The 13,913-nt window shown below is 40.9% G+C and overlaps 3 protein-coding genes across 8 annotated transcripts; 1 reads left to right on the forward strand and 2 right to left on the reverse strand.

Moving 5' to 3' along the window:
• Positions 1–344: 344 nt before the first annotated feature.
• Positions 345–6,402, reverse strand: LOC140758583 (uncharacterized). 3 transcript variants are annotated; one of them, XM_073094789.1, is made up of 11 exons: positions 5,931–6,402; positions 4,921–4,966; positions 3,896–4,264; positions 3,361–3,444; positions 2,734–3,267; positions 2,235–2,370; positions 1,963–2,125; positions 1,725–1,853; positions 1,435–1,629; positions 1,179–1,301; positions 345–856 (listed from the first exon to the last, which is right to left on the reverse strand). In XM_073094789.1, exons 3-11 carry the CDS (start codon positions 4,158–4,160, stop codon positions 743–745), a joined length of 1,743 nt encoding a protein of 580 aa, XP_072950890.1. In that variant the 5' UTR covers positions 4,161–4,264; positions 4,921–4,966; positions 5,931–6,402; the 3' UTR covers positions 345–742. The 3 variants fall into 3 exon arrangements, with proteins under 3 accessions (XP_072950890.1, XP_072950888.1, XP_072950889.1); XM_073094787.1 differs by lacking the exon at positions 4,921–4,966; XM_073094788.1 differs by lacking the exon at positions 5,931–6,402 and having other exon boundaries at positions 4,921–5,895.
• A 2,351-nt stretch (positions 6,403–8,753) lies between these two features.
• On the forward strand, positions 8,754–10,550 carry LOC140759557 (cytochrome P450 81Q32-like). Its single transcript, XM_073096145.1, has 2 exons — positions 8,754–9,763; positions 9,842–10,550. Exons 1-2 carry the CDS (start codon positions 8,885–8,887, stop codon positions 10,463–10,465), a joined length of 1,503 nt encoding a protein of 500 aa, XP_072952246.1. The 5' UTR covers positions 8,754–8,884; the 3' UTR covers positions 10,466–10,550.
• A 135-nt stretch (positions 10,551–10,685) lies between these two features.
• On the reverse strand, positions 10,686–12,806 carry LOC140759558 (transcription factor bHLH113-like). Of its 4 annotated transcripts, none has more exons than XM_073096149.1 (6): positions 12,372–12,806; positions 12,219–12,290; positions 12,007–12,072; positions 11,776–11,841; positions 11,619–11,669; positions 10,686–11,515 (listed from the first exon to the last, which is right to left on the reverse strand). In XM_073096149.1, exons 1-6 carry the CDS (start codon positions 12,657–12,659, stop codon positions 11,351–11,353), a joined length of 708 nt encoding a protein of 235 aa, XP_072952250.1. In that variant the 5' UTR covers positions 12,660–12,806; the 3' UTR covers positions 10,686–11,350. The 4 variants fall into 4 exon arrangements, with proteins under 4 accessions (XP_072952250.1, XP_072952249.1, XP_072952248.1 ...); XM_073096148.1 differs by having other exon boundaries at positions 12,007–12,075; XM_073096147.1 differs by having other exon boundaries at positions 12,219–12,293.
• Between the last annotated feature and the right edge of the window lie 1,107 nt (positions 12,807–13,913).

Below are 13,913 nucleotides of genomic sequence, written 5' to 3' on the forward strand. Positions count from 1 at the left end.
GTACAATATTTCTTTTTCCTTCTTCCAGGTGTTCCAAATTCCTCCTCTTAAGATATGGTCAGGGTATGATATTCTCAGACTGATATTTGTACGAACCCTTTTCTTTTTCTTCTTTCTATAGATTTAAGACTTTGGCATGAACGCTCTTCCAATAATACGAAAAAAAAAGGAACTAAATTGGTGTGTAACTAGTAAGGCTTCTGTTGATCTGCTCTATATTGAGTTAGCTTCAGAAGTCCAAAGAGATCGAATCATAGATGGACTTAAATATTAGATGAAAGTATCACACCAAATGCTGATTCTTCTTTAACTTGCAGACTGCAGCTTGACAGAGTGCCAGATAGTAACAAAAAATCAAATGGTACTTTTCTTACTTAATTACAAGCAGAAAATCCACCATCTTTTTACAGTTGTTCCTGATTTGCGTATACATCAGCATTTTAGTAAACACATCAGGTACACGAGTGAAAATTGTAAAGACATCAATGAGGGGATAGATGTGGTGCTTAAATTAGTAGGGATGATCTCTTTAAATTAGTTTCATCAAGGACCATCAAGATGCTTAGACAGGAGGGCTCAATGTCAGAACATTTTCCTCGTCCAGGTAAGTCCAGAGAGCTAGTTAGCTCTGTTCTCCGTCGTTGGTCCATCCGTCTATCCAGCTGTCATCATGGTGTGGTGTAAGAAAGGCAGCATCCTCCCATGACTAATAGAAAGCTAAAGCAATATTTTGATGTGGATGTCAGTCATCATCTAGTGCCACGAGTGTCGGTATCTGTCCATGATCGACAAAATCAATCTTGTTCAACCTCACGCAACATAAGACTTGTTCTGGTAGTTCTTCCTGCTTTTGTGCCTGCGTTGGTTTCCCACGAGTAGGCTTGTAATGAAGCACTTAACAACCAAGACAGGTTTTTAAAAGAATAATATCAAGAGTGCAAGCTTAGAGCTCATATTAATATATAGGTATAGTTTCTTTTAGGAGGACTGGAACATCTTAAGCATTATACCTGGATACTAAAACCTTGTTAATTCTTAGAACTCTTGAGCATGATACTCTTCACAAGGCCAGAGAACATCTTATAACTCTCACTATAAAGACTATTCCTGTTAATTCTTGTTTAACAGACTATAGGGAATTGAAAGGAAGATCAAAGGTGCATTAATAAGCATTATACCTGGATAGTTAAACCAAGATCAAGTATGCCATCTTTAAGACGCTCCCTAAATGCTTCAAGCCCTTTCCTTGATATGAAGCTAAACCGATGTACATCTAGGTCAATCTCAAAATAATTTGGACCCTGTATGTAATCAACACAGGATTATAAATAACATAACCTCGTGCATATGCTACTTCTAAGCAGACGACTGGATACTGCATCATTGAATTGAAATACTAAGCATACTAATCTGTAGCCTTTCTAGCTTCTTTACCATGTAAAAGTTGTGTTGAGGGCGTGAAAGGACTGGCTTTTCATTATAAGCATGTACAAGCTTCCTTTCTGCAGCACTTAGACGTAGATCCTCTGGATTCACTAATCCAGCCAGTATTTTCAATCTCTCCCTATAAGGAACATTGGAGTCTAATGGAAATCCTTTAACCTTCTCAATTTCATCGCTGATAAATCTCTGCAGAGGACCAGATAATATCAGTTTGGAGGTAGCTTCTCGGGGAAACTGCCTAACAATGTGAAATACTTATTCCAGGCTGATAAGAAGTTTACCTTAATAGAATCCTGAAACTGAAGAGAAATCTCTTTATCAAAGTTCTCTGAGACTTTGAAATATAAAACTAGACTTACTCCTTCCCCATCACTATCACCAAGGAACATTGCGGTAGGATAAGTAGGCATCTGTCAGAAGCAATGCATTATGATGGCATAATGAATAGCCAAACTTGACACGCTACATTTCCAGTGTAGTTGACCAAAACTTCAAGCTTAGTATGAAAATGAAAATCACCTGAATATTTACAATGAGTAGGGCGGGAACATTCTCATGTGCCTTTACAGATGGAAGCTCAATGTATTGGGCAACATGATTTATCTTCCGTGGGCACAAAAATAAATCAACACCAATAGGGATATATGGGGATTGGTTTGGAGCAGGATATTTCTTTTTATCTCTGCAGAGAAATAAATCTAGTTTCAGAACACACCAACACAGTTACACGACATAAAAGTATATTCACGCAGTATAACAACAAAGATGAGCTTAGTTCAAGTCATTCTTGCCTGAAGTAGCTCTTCCCCCGAAGTTTGAAGGATGAAGGTTCCAGAATGGACCAGCATCCTTGTGTTGATTTGTCCCCTGCAGAACAAGGGACAGATAACCCCGCTCTAGGACGATACAGATATCTTCTAGAAGCACCTATTGGAACAAAGTGAAATTGTATGAGTCACATACAGGAAACTGATAAGTAGTTGTAGCTGACAAACAACAGATTACTTTGGTCTAGTCTGTAATAATATTACATGAAAAAGTTTCCAGGTAGCTAGTTAAAAGTTAAAACTAATCTTGTTGATGAAATTGTTTTAACAGATAGTCCGATATAATTATATTCAAATGAGGAATCTCTGCAAATCATAGATTATTGCTGAACTCATGAAAAGGTGTATGGTTAGATAGTATATAGCTTCAGTGAATCCCTTTCTCAATACTTGTTGCGCTCATACTGACCAAAACATGCTGTCTACTGGAAAGCAGAAATACAGAATATTTCAAAGAACTCACTGATTTCAGTAGTTTCCTCTCCATCATAGGATCTTCTCTTGAATGAAAGCCTAATAACTGCTGACTTTCTCTTTTGACATCGTGGGCTATTACTAGAAATTGGTTGGATTTTGCTGCTAGAATTTCCAGAAAGAACTAGCCGAGGTGTGCAAGATGATGTAACAGCCTTTTCTTGTCTGTCATGACTATCTTCGTTTAAATCTTTGAAGTTACCAGCCAAGTCTTCAACCTTTTTCAACTTTGTAACATTTTCTGTGCCTTTAGTTCGACCATTTTCCTCCTCAACCTTTGGAACAGTTATGCTATGGCATTCTGGGTTTATGGTTTTGGATGTGTTGGGTTCTCGGATTTCATCTTCATGCAAAAACTTTTGTCTTCTACCTATATCTCTTTTAAGGTACTCTTCAACAGCAAGAGCTACCGGGCAGCAATCAAAAAACTCCTCAAAGTTATGTACAGCATCCACAAAACATGAAGTTTCTTCGGATAGCAACAGTTTTGTGCCAATTGCATTGGTTACAGCAGGCAGAGGGTCTGCAAGTAATGAACACCAAATAAGTAAGTTTGACAATCTGGGTAAGAATGACAAGTGATTAGATTAACTGAAAATGTCAGGCAAAACTATACCCCCATTGACACTAGAAAAATCTTCATCGGAATCAGACTCAAGAACACTGACGGAATCAAACCATGCTTCTTCTTCACACACTACTGCAATCATGTCAAGCTCAAATCAGTAATTATGGGACAACGAATTTCAGACAGCAATAAGAAGGATAAATCCAACACAAGAAATATGTATTTTCTGAATCTGTCTTATTTGGCTTGCTGCAGGGCACTTTTAGGATCTGAATGGAATATTAATCTGCATATTGTACAGATTCCTCTCTTTGAAGTTATGGTTATGGGCTTCTATTACTCTCATAAATGACACTGAAGAAATCTATCCACATGATATAGACAGATGGTGAAAACCAAAGCGCACTCCTAGTGAACAAAACAATACAGTGACTGATAGAAAGCAAATGACAAGCCTAAATCTGTATTGGCAATTCATATAACATCTAATGGCTTTAGATGAGCTTCTTTATCAGTGTGTGATCAAATCCTACATCTCTATCTGATATGTCTGCCATAAGTAAAAAATGTGAAATTAAGATACCATTTCCTGTAGCCATCTGACTATGATGCCATTGCAACTGAGTGAGATGGAACATCAGATTTGAGACCTCTGATCTCTGCTGAGTGGTTGCCGAAGTCTCAACATGAATAACCTCACTCTGAGTAAAACAATCTCCTGTATTGCTGATCCGGATAACAGTTGCATCAGGGATTGCTGCAGAAACCTTTCCGCGGCATTTTCTGACTCTAAGAGAGAATTTCCGAGATTTACATCTTCTGTTTGATGTGGACACGCAGGAACCCATGATGATAATACTCTATGATACAGCAACACCAGAACTAGTGTTCTATGCTGCCCTATTGGAAAAAACCCAGCATAGATCTTGTGAAATATAGAAAATAGATGAACCTGAAAAGAATATATTTTGTCAAAGAGATAATCGCACAATCTATATAATCAACTCTTACAGAGTGATTTAAAAGATAGTTTAGTGGTTCATGTGTAGTCAAATTTATGATGCTCATATATGTAAAGCAAGCGGTGATGCCCATATGAAAAGACTCCTTACTGAATTGGGTGGTATTACTATATAAATGAAATCCTCTGACTGCATTCCAAGCATGTATCTGGATGTGCTAAGCATAGAGAAGGCACAGAAATTAGGACGGGCTAAAGATTTTGAGAACTAGATATCCTCATGATCATCATTTCTTTAGCACATTGCTTCTCAGTTTACTCTCTATAAATCCTCAAAACGTAATCAAGTAGAGATCTTCATAACCATTCATCTAGAAACACCATCGAGAAAGTCCATAGTAACTGAAGACGTAATAACTTCCCTACATTGGTTTTTCAAGGATAAAAAGTGCATAGCTTCTTGACTGTGAAGTACCAGATTTATTAAGAACGCAACATACTGAAGATACAATGTAGGATGCAATTCCAAAAATTCAACATGCTATAACTAAAAGCCAGAACAACGATCAAATCCATCATCTGATTCAAATACTTGTGCAGAAATCCCGAATAACAAGTAGACAGATTTTTTTGCGATCGACACTTACCTAATCGTTTGATGTAAAAGAATCTGAATTTAGACCGTGGATAGCTCTGAAACAAAAAGATAGAAAGTGGGTAAACTTCAAAGGCAGATTTTTTTTATTTTTATTTTTTTACTCAAAAGAGAGGAAAAATAGTGGACGAAAAGCTAGGCCTTTTTTATGGTGTAAATAATCTAGCTCGGCATATTGAGGGTCTACTCACGGACGAGCACTCCACCATATCCATGACAGCTTACATATACCTCATCAAAAGCTGAGTAACATATCGCTACCACAACGTGATCTCCGTGTTATTAATAAAAGATTCCAGAGTAGCCCAACCAACAAATCGAGTAGATGTGACTTCTCAATACAAGAGATGACACGGATTCCAATCCTAATCGGTGGTTACAAAGGAAACAATGGGAAAGGGAGGGATTGATGATTTGGGGGCCATCACAAAACAACTCCTGAAGCAGTCTTCATCAAAGAACTATTCACAAGAAGAAAAGACTTAATCTCGAAAAATCAATCATTTATGGAACTTTTTAGGTTGGGGTCTCTGCCAAAGTAAATTACATAGCTCTTGCAATTAGTTTAATCTTTCCAAAAGTTGACTTAATATAAAACTTAGAAGGGGAAGAACCAGAAACTACCCAATATAAAATGAACGAGATGCAAATTGGTGATTAAGATATTGGCATAAAAACAAAAGAAAAGGAACTTAGACTATGTTTCGAAATAACTGAGTTCATAGTGACGGAGTCCAAGAACATTTTAAAGATTAACAGCATTTCATGAGAAAACTAAATCAACATTATACAGCTGAGCAACCAAATATTAGACCGAAGAACTTGAAAACCCACCGATTCAAAAGAAGAAGGACAACAACAACAACCAAAAAAACATAAGGATCGATCTTTTAATAAAAGAAAGAAAACCCATATGAACAAACAGTTAGAAACCCGATGATCGCATTCCGAGGTTTCTAATCCTCTCGGCTGATGAAAAGAGAGAAGGGGATCGATCCAAACCTATCAGCATTGCATCCGACGGAAGACGGGAAGACTCAATTCGTCCAGACAGAAGAAGACGACGGTATCGCGCACAAAAGAGCAGTCGCACGCGATCCAAGCCCAAGCTGAGCTCGTCCTTCCACTGGAAGAATAGAAAATAAAAATAAAAATAACAGGAAGGAGAGAATGGGAAGATGCCTTCGTTTACTTCTCTTCTCCCACCGCTTCGGCTTTCGCGAGTTTCGAGTCTTCCTTCCCTTTAGCCTTGAAATTTATTAGTTTAGTTTCGTAGGAGTAGTAATGATGCTATTTAAGAAAGTAACAACGCATCACGATCCACGGCTTAGATTTGGAAATAGACAAAATCCCGCCAAAATCTTTTGTGTTTGCCTTCTTCTGCCTGCATCGATCGATCGATCGATCGATCGATCAAGAGTGGCAATCAATGCAACTGCTACGGATTCAGTATAGAGGCGATGAATCCAAGTTCTATTATTCTCTTTGGTGTCTTATTACTTTATCGGTACAATAGTGTTGTTAATAAAACAACATAAAATATAGGCGTAAATGATAAAAATCCATCCCCAGTCCCCACCCACTAAAGTCCAAATCACAAACTTGCAACTAAGTAACGAAGGTTCGGTCCACGTAGGCCCACCTTGTTTGACCACATTAACAACTACTCTTCCATCAAATCCAGCAGTAAATAAATAGATAGTTATCTCCATTTTCATAATCCTAAACTAAACTACCTTGTTTTCCTTTATCCCGACTCCGGATCTGACCGTAGAAAGACCAAAATTTAGGTAGTAGCAGAGACAGTTAATAGACAAGACGTGTCACTTTTCCACTGTTTTGTATTACTAACAGCTAATTTTTTACCACTATAAAGGGAAACTAAATAAATAAAGTAAAGTGAGATGTCCCATCGATTAATAAAGAATTGTCGGTGAATGGGGGTGATAAGATAGTAGTGAAGTGGAAATGATGATTGAGCTAGCTAGCTACCTAGCTTTCTTTTAGTTACCCAATCCTTTTATCGATATTAAGCTAAAGTGAAGCCACTTTGTTATATATAGATAGATATCTCTCAATCTCTTCCCTGCTACTAAGAAGACAAATATAAAAGGGTGTTTTCTGGTACAGCGTGTTAAAGTTGGTTCATAAATGACAAACGACTCAAGTGGTAGGTCGACCTTATTATGTGGCACAATGCTACATAGTAATTAAAAGCCCCACCTGCGTCAGTGCATCGTCCACGTCAGCGAATGGCTTTTTCTATTAAGAGGTGGACGACAACCATGCACTCGTTTGGTACCCACACTCCAAAGAGATCCAAATGGAGAGATCTCTCTCTCTCTCTTTGCTCTCTTTGCTCTCTTTGGAGTTCAATAATATGGTCTTACTGACCCACTTTTTTTTCTTTTCTTTTTTTGTCTTCTTTTTTGAGTGCCGGAAGTAGCCTGAGGAATAAATAACGTGTGCTTAGCTGCACCGTTTAGTACTATGCCATAATATGATATATTGACTTGGGATGATCTTGTCATCTTCTATAAAATAAAAATGCTACGGAAAATACTCACGGAAGAAAATGATAAAAAGAAAGATAGCGTTAATTAATATATAATACTCTTGAACTCAAATAAACGCATAATATAAGGTGCGGAATGAGAATTTCTTCTTCCTTCTTTGCGCAGGAGGGTCCTTATGGTAAAATTGACCAGAAAACACTACGTGGACGTTTCTGACTACGTGAAGGCTAACTTTTTGCGGCTGGAGTTGGGGGGACTATTTGGAGACAGCGGGTCTTCTAAGGACGTGATTGTTGGAATTTCCTACGGCCGTGTATTTGGTAGTCATAAATTCGCCTCGAGTATATAAATTATGAGTTTTAATAAGCTAATGATGCTTCCAAGGCGTTGGATTTTGGGGGGGGGGGGGGGGGGGCATGTGAGCGACAAAGGCTATAAGCCAAGCAATAAAGGTAGGTATCCCACGTGCACGTGCGATGCGCCTGATAAGGATTGGAAAACTTAGATAGATCTATCTCACTCCGTCCTTAAAAATGAGGAGGCACCCTTATAAGGTGTTATTTATATAACTTTAATCTACAATTCTAGGAAATATTAAATGGATTATTGCCAACAACAACCCATTAATAACTTGTAAGCTGGCTTGGCTGGACTCGTTGGATCACATGGGAAGCAACTATCCCGTTCTTTGAGATCAAATACAATAAATTTCTTTACGGGAGAGAACGAGTCAGACAATCACTTGCATTATACGCTACCAGGAAAGAGGTAACATAGTCTCTCTCTCATCCATCTTTTTTTCTATTTTAAAGTCATTGCACCTAAAATGGCCGAGCACTATCCCAGTGACGAAAATGAAAGGAGTTTAAGCCTTTTAGTTTGATTTTTATGTGAGTGAGTCCACGTGGCTTCGAAAAAATATCATCGAGACTAATGGTAATGATATCAAGCTCCTCCCTATCTTTTGCAGAAGGGGTGTCTCTATCTAAATGGAGACACCTTATATAATAAAATTTTAGTATATTTGATTTACCCTCCTCGAGATAATAGAAGATTCAGTGAATCCCTTACTTTGGAGTATCTGGAATTTTGGAGTATCGATAGGCCAAGTACGATTATTTAATATATTTAGGTTTGGAATCTAGCTAATTGCTCGGTGGCAAAGTTAATCCGACTTGGTAGAGAGTATAGTATCTCACTTGAACAAGATCCGGCCCAATAGAAACTCACTTGTAGCTTTTCTTTTGGACCAAAAGCTAATTTGTTTATATATAGGTCCATTTAATGAAATGGGCCACATATGAAGGCCCAAAAAACTACCTAATTTATCCATCCAACTCCACTGGTCAATTATCTTGGCTGGCACGTTGCGTTCTGGACTTGTTTTGAATTATATACTCTAAAGCAAAAGGAAATGTATTCTTTATTCCTTAAGACGCAATGGAGACGACGGCGATCTACTGCGTCCTCGCACTTCTCCTCGCCCTCCTCCTCGTCGCCTTCCCCAATCTCCTCCAAATCCTTAACCCTAACCCCAGCAGCACCACGCCAGTGGTTCCCTTCGCCCTCCCCGTGTTCGGACATCTCCACCTCTTGAAGCAACCCATCCACCGCACTCTCGCCGCCCTCTCCTCCCGATACGGCCCCGTCCTCCTACTCCGACTCGGCTCACGACGCGTCCTCGTCGTCTCCTCCCCCTCCGCCGCCGAGGAGTGCTTCACCACTAACGACGTCGCCTTCGCCAACCGCCCCAATCTCCTCTCCATCGTTCACTTCGGCTACAACGGCACCACCATCGGGGCCTCCCCCTACGGTCCTCACTGGCGGAACCTCCGCCGCATCGCCGCCCTCGAGCTCTTCTCCCCGGCCCGCCTCGTTGCCCTCTCCTCGGTCCGCGCAGACGCCGTCCGATCCCTCCTCCGTCGCCTCCTCGGATCCGATCCGTGCGATTTCCGAGGAGTGGAGATGAAATCCAGGTTCTCGGAGCTGGCCTTCGACGTGGTGACAAAGATGGCGGCGGGGAGGGTGGAGGATGAGAAGGGAAGGAGGTTTAGGTATTTGATCGACGAGTTGTTCAAGGTGAGCGGGGCGGGGAATCCGGAGGACTTCTTGCCGTGGTTGAGGTGGACGGGGTTAGGTAGTGTGGATAAGACGATGGTCAGGTTGCAGAAAGAGATGGATAGCTTATTCCAGGTCATAGTGGATGAACGGCGCAGATGTGAGATTGGCGATAAAAAGACGTTCGTTGACGTATTGCTGGAGATGCAAGAGAAGGAGCCGGATTACTATACGGACGACATCATCAAGGGCTTTATACAAGTACGAGCCTTTTCTTATACAATATATACAGATAGTATAAACTAAAGCTAACGACTAGATTTTACTTTTGTTGTTTAGAACGTTACGTTCGCCGGTACCGAGACTTCGTCGGGGACTATGGAGTGGGCACTGACTCTACTCCTCAACCACCCGGAATCACTCGAGAAAGCCCGAGAGGAGGTCGACTCGCGAGTCGGACACGAGCGACTCGTCTCCGACTCCGATCTCCCCAACCTCCCTTACCTCCACTGCGTCATCAAAGAAACCCTCCGCCTCTTCCCTCCCGGCCCACTCCTACTCCCGCACGAGTCTTCCGAGGACTGCACTGTCCAAGGCTTCCGTGTCCCGCGTGGCACCATGCTGTTGGTCAACGTCTACGCTATTCAACGAGACCCCGAGTGGTGGGACGATCCGACCGAGTTCAGACCGGAACGATTCGAAAACGAAGAGGTCGAGGGGTTCCGTAATTTCCCATTTGGGTACGGGAGGAGGAGGTGCCCAGGAGAAGTGTTGGCCATGAGGCTCATGGCCTTGGCTTTGGCTTCGCTGGTGCAGTGCTTTGGATGGAAAAGAGCGGGCGATGAGTTGGTGGATTTGGCGGAAGGAGCGGGGCTCACCATCCCCAAAGCTAAGCCGTTGGAAGCCTTGTGCAAGCCTCGTAAGGAGATGCTTAGTGTTCTCTCGCAAATGAATATGGATTAGCATGTACATGTGCATTCACTCATTATACTTTTACTGTCCCACAATAAAACCAAGCTAGCAAAATTGAGATTTTGCCCCTCTATTAGACTATAGTTCAATCATTATTTTGTCCGGCCCAAAAATGTCAGGCACACCCCGCGAATAATGGCCCATCCAAAGTTCTCGGTGGTAGAATCAGGCCGAATCCTAAAGCTTGGCCCAGACGTTAGGACCTATGAAAGCCCACAAGAGTCAGCATCAAGCTCTTATAGATTCAGGACCACCAATTAACTCGGAATTTGGCATTAAGCACGCTGGATAAGCCATATTCCTACCCAAATCCTATCGTTCTCAACTCTACCCACAGACATCACAGAACTTATTCAACGATAGCTACTGAGAACGAATATTACGCAGCCATAAATCCATAATTACATAGCAGAACATGTCAGCTTCTTCCGAGGTCACCATCCATGGTTACCGTAGATTTATATTAATCGGATCAGGTGGGTCCCTCTTGGTCTCAGCGAGTCATAGAGAAGAGAAGAACCAAATGACTGACTGCACGGTGTCAAGCGCCAGGACTTCGATGAGTTCAATTGGCACTCTATTTTAAAGCTTTGTCGACCCATCGATGCTTTCAAATTTTAATCAATCCCAGGTAGTTCCAAGAATGTACGTGAGAAGAAAGGAGAAGCAGCAGACATACAGTAATTGACACTACTCCACATGCAAAAAAAATAGAAAAAAGAAGAGTTTTTTTTTTTTTTTTTTTGAATAAGCGCTCTTCCCTTCACTGCCCTATACACATTCCCCTTCCTCTGTGCAACCCGAGGCTGGTGTGGAACCCAAAATGGTCATTTTCCATGTTAGAGAGAGAGAGAGAGAGAGAGGTAGAAGAGAGACCTAGTGCTTTTTGGAGGAAGAAGAGAAGTTGTTCTTTGCCAACGCCGGGGACCATAGATCAGCGCCGTTGCTGTTTGCCACGTGTTCGGTGCTGGAGACCGGTACCAAGCATAGCCCTCGGCTTCTTAGATCACTTGTTCTTGCCTCTCCTCCTATTATTCCCTCCTGGAATGAACTAAAATTGTTATCAGAGTTAACTGCAAGTTAATGATATAGAGGCAATTACTTAATCGAGAGAAAGAGAGAGAGATAGGAAATTGTCTTGTACATGCAAGTGGGCAGAGGATGGCAGGCATTGCAGGTACGGAGAACTGAGAACCTAATTGATAAGAAATATAGGAGAGTGAGAGAGAGAAATTAAGCTAAAAGTTCGAGGAGAAGAGAAGAGAAGAGAAATCTAGAGAGAGAGAAAGAGATTACTGCACCTGAACCTGGTCATGCAGGAACCGTATGTAGCCCAGCGCTTCGTGCAGAACCGAGGCTGTATCCGACTGCATGCATTCCCGCAACCAGTCAAAGTCAAAAGTCAAAGCACAAGAGATAATTTCTAGGCGCACATCAGTGGCTCGTAATTACTACCAGTTATTACTTGCTCTAATGCTCTACAATAACTTCAACAAGTTTTGAGTGGTGCGAGTGCTAGTTTAATTAATTACCTTTCCAAAAGGAGAAACCAGTTGATGCAACGCCATGATTTGCTCCCCCAGCTTCTCCTTCCTCACCTGCTATTCTCCTCAACAAACCCCCAAATTGTTTACTAATTCAAGCACGTATAATTTTTCATTATATATATATATATATATATATATATATATATATATATATATATATATGTGTATATGTATGTATGTGTGTGTAAACAAATTACCTTGGTTGTACCACGATCACTTGAGCTATTAGTTTTGAGCTTCTTATTCCTATCTCCACTACTCTCCACCTTCTTCTGATTAGTTCGGACTTCAGGGTATGAGCCACCGCAAGCAAAGATACAGAGAGAAAGTATTAAGTAAGAAAGGATTACCTTCGATGACTTGGAGCTGGAGAAGGTGGTAGAAGTTGGAGAAGAAGAGAGCGAAGACATAGAAGATGAATCACTAGACTTCTGAGGAACGCCATGGAAAGGAAACACCTCCTCTTCATGCCCACCAAAACATAGCATATGGGACGAGTAGGAACCTGAGGGTGGAGAAGAGATAGAAGGAGGAAGGCAGAGGAGGTGCCCTTCTTCCTCCCCTGAACCCAGCATCTCCAAGTAGCTCGCCTCCTCAAATTCCATCTGGTTCTCCTCCTCCATCACCAACCCATCCATCAACCTTTTTCAAGACCCAATTAATAGAATAACACTCCCAAAATAAGAACAGGGAGATGAGATCAGAGCAGTATTCCTGAGTCAAAAGACTTCCTTTCTTTGTTTCACACGCTCAGAGCTTAACCCAATGGACCCATTCCAGCTCGAAGAAGAGTTTAAAGAGGAAAGAATAAAAGAAAAGAAAAGCAATTTATATATAGACCTCAACGGACGGTGGATGATGTGCTTCTTTGGAAGGGCCCACAGCATCCTATTGGTTTCCAGGGGACTTTGTCGTATCGGATGCTTCGAGGCTGCTTCAGACTTCGGGTTGGTGTCTCCCGGTCAAAACGCTGACCCCAGTCCAACTAAACGAGCGAGCTCCAAAATTAGGCTTGTAAAACTAATCGATCTCGAGAGACTTGGACTGGGATCAATATTGGGTCAAATTATCACGGCCTATTTCGAACTTGGCTCGATCTAGTTGCTTATGATTTGTTTACCTTTATCTGCTTCCTCTCCGTAGTCAGTACTACAAATCACGAGAGAGATGGACGATAAAAGCAGGACCAAATTTTAACCCCCCCCAAAAAAAAAAAAAAAAAATTAAAAGAGCAGGACAAATGATTGATGTCCTTTAATTAATATCCAGTACGAGACTTGTAGTTTGGATTGGCTATGACATAGAAATATAGCATCAGGTGCTGTACTGGAGTACATGATATTACAAATTATGTTTGCTCTAATTCTCTCTATGGTCTAATAAGCAGCAGCTTATGTTTGCACGGATTGATGTGTACCAATATACACGACAAGCTAGTCAGGGTTTTAACTCTTCCTTCCTATCCCCAAGCACATCCTGCCCGGAAAAATCTCACTAGTTTGATTTATTTCTGTGGATTTTCTCTTCAGCATATAATCATTTTTTGCTTGAATTTACCCATTATTGCATTATATTTTCTTTCCCTATTTTCTTTAGCTTTTTTCTCCTGTACTTTATATTTGTTGTTTGTTGATTACTCGAGATCTGTCAACAACTAGTCATCGACGACTTTTCATCCGGTTAAGAGTTAGCTTCTTCTTAATTGCTGCGAAGGTGGATCTAAGGAAGTTGAATGCTTGTTGAACTTATTATCACTATGAACGGAACTTGGATTGCTAATATATATTTCAAACATTATTCCTCTAAATGATGCATTCTGTCTATATTTAACTCTCTCGGATTTGATATATATATATAAATATATTCATTTTAGTTGTTGAGCCTATATTGGG

Source organism: Typha angustifolia, chromosome 4 (genome assembly GCF_048772165.1).
Source record: "Typha angustifolia cultivar Huaian chromosome 4, ASM4877216v1, whole genome shotgun sequence".
Classification (NCBI taxonomy): domain Eukaryota; kingdom Viridiplantae; phylum Streptophyta; class Magnoliopsida; order Poales; family Typhaceae; genus Typha; species Typha angustifolia.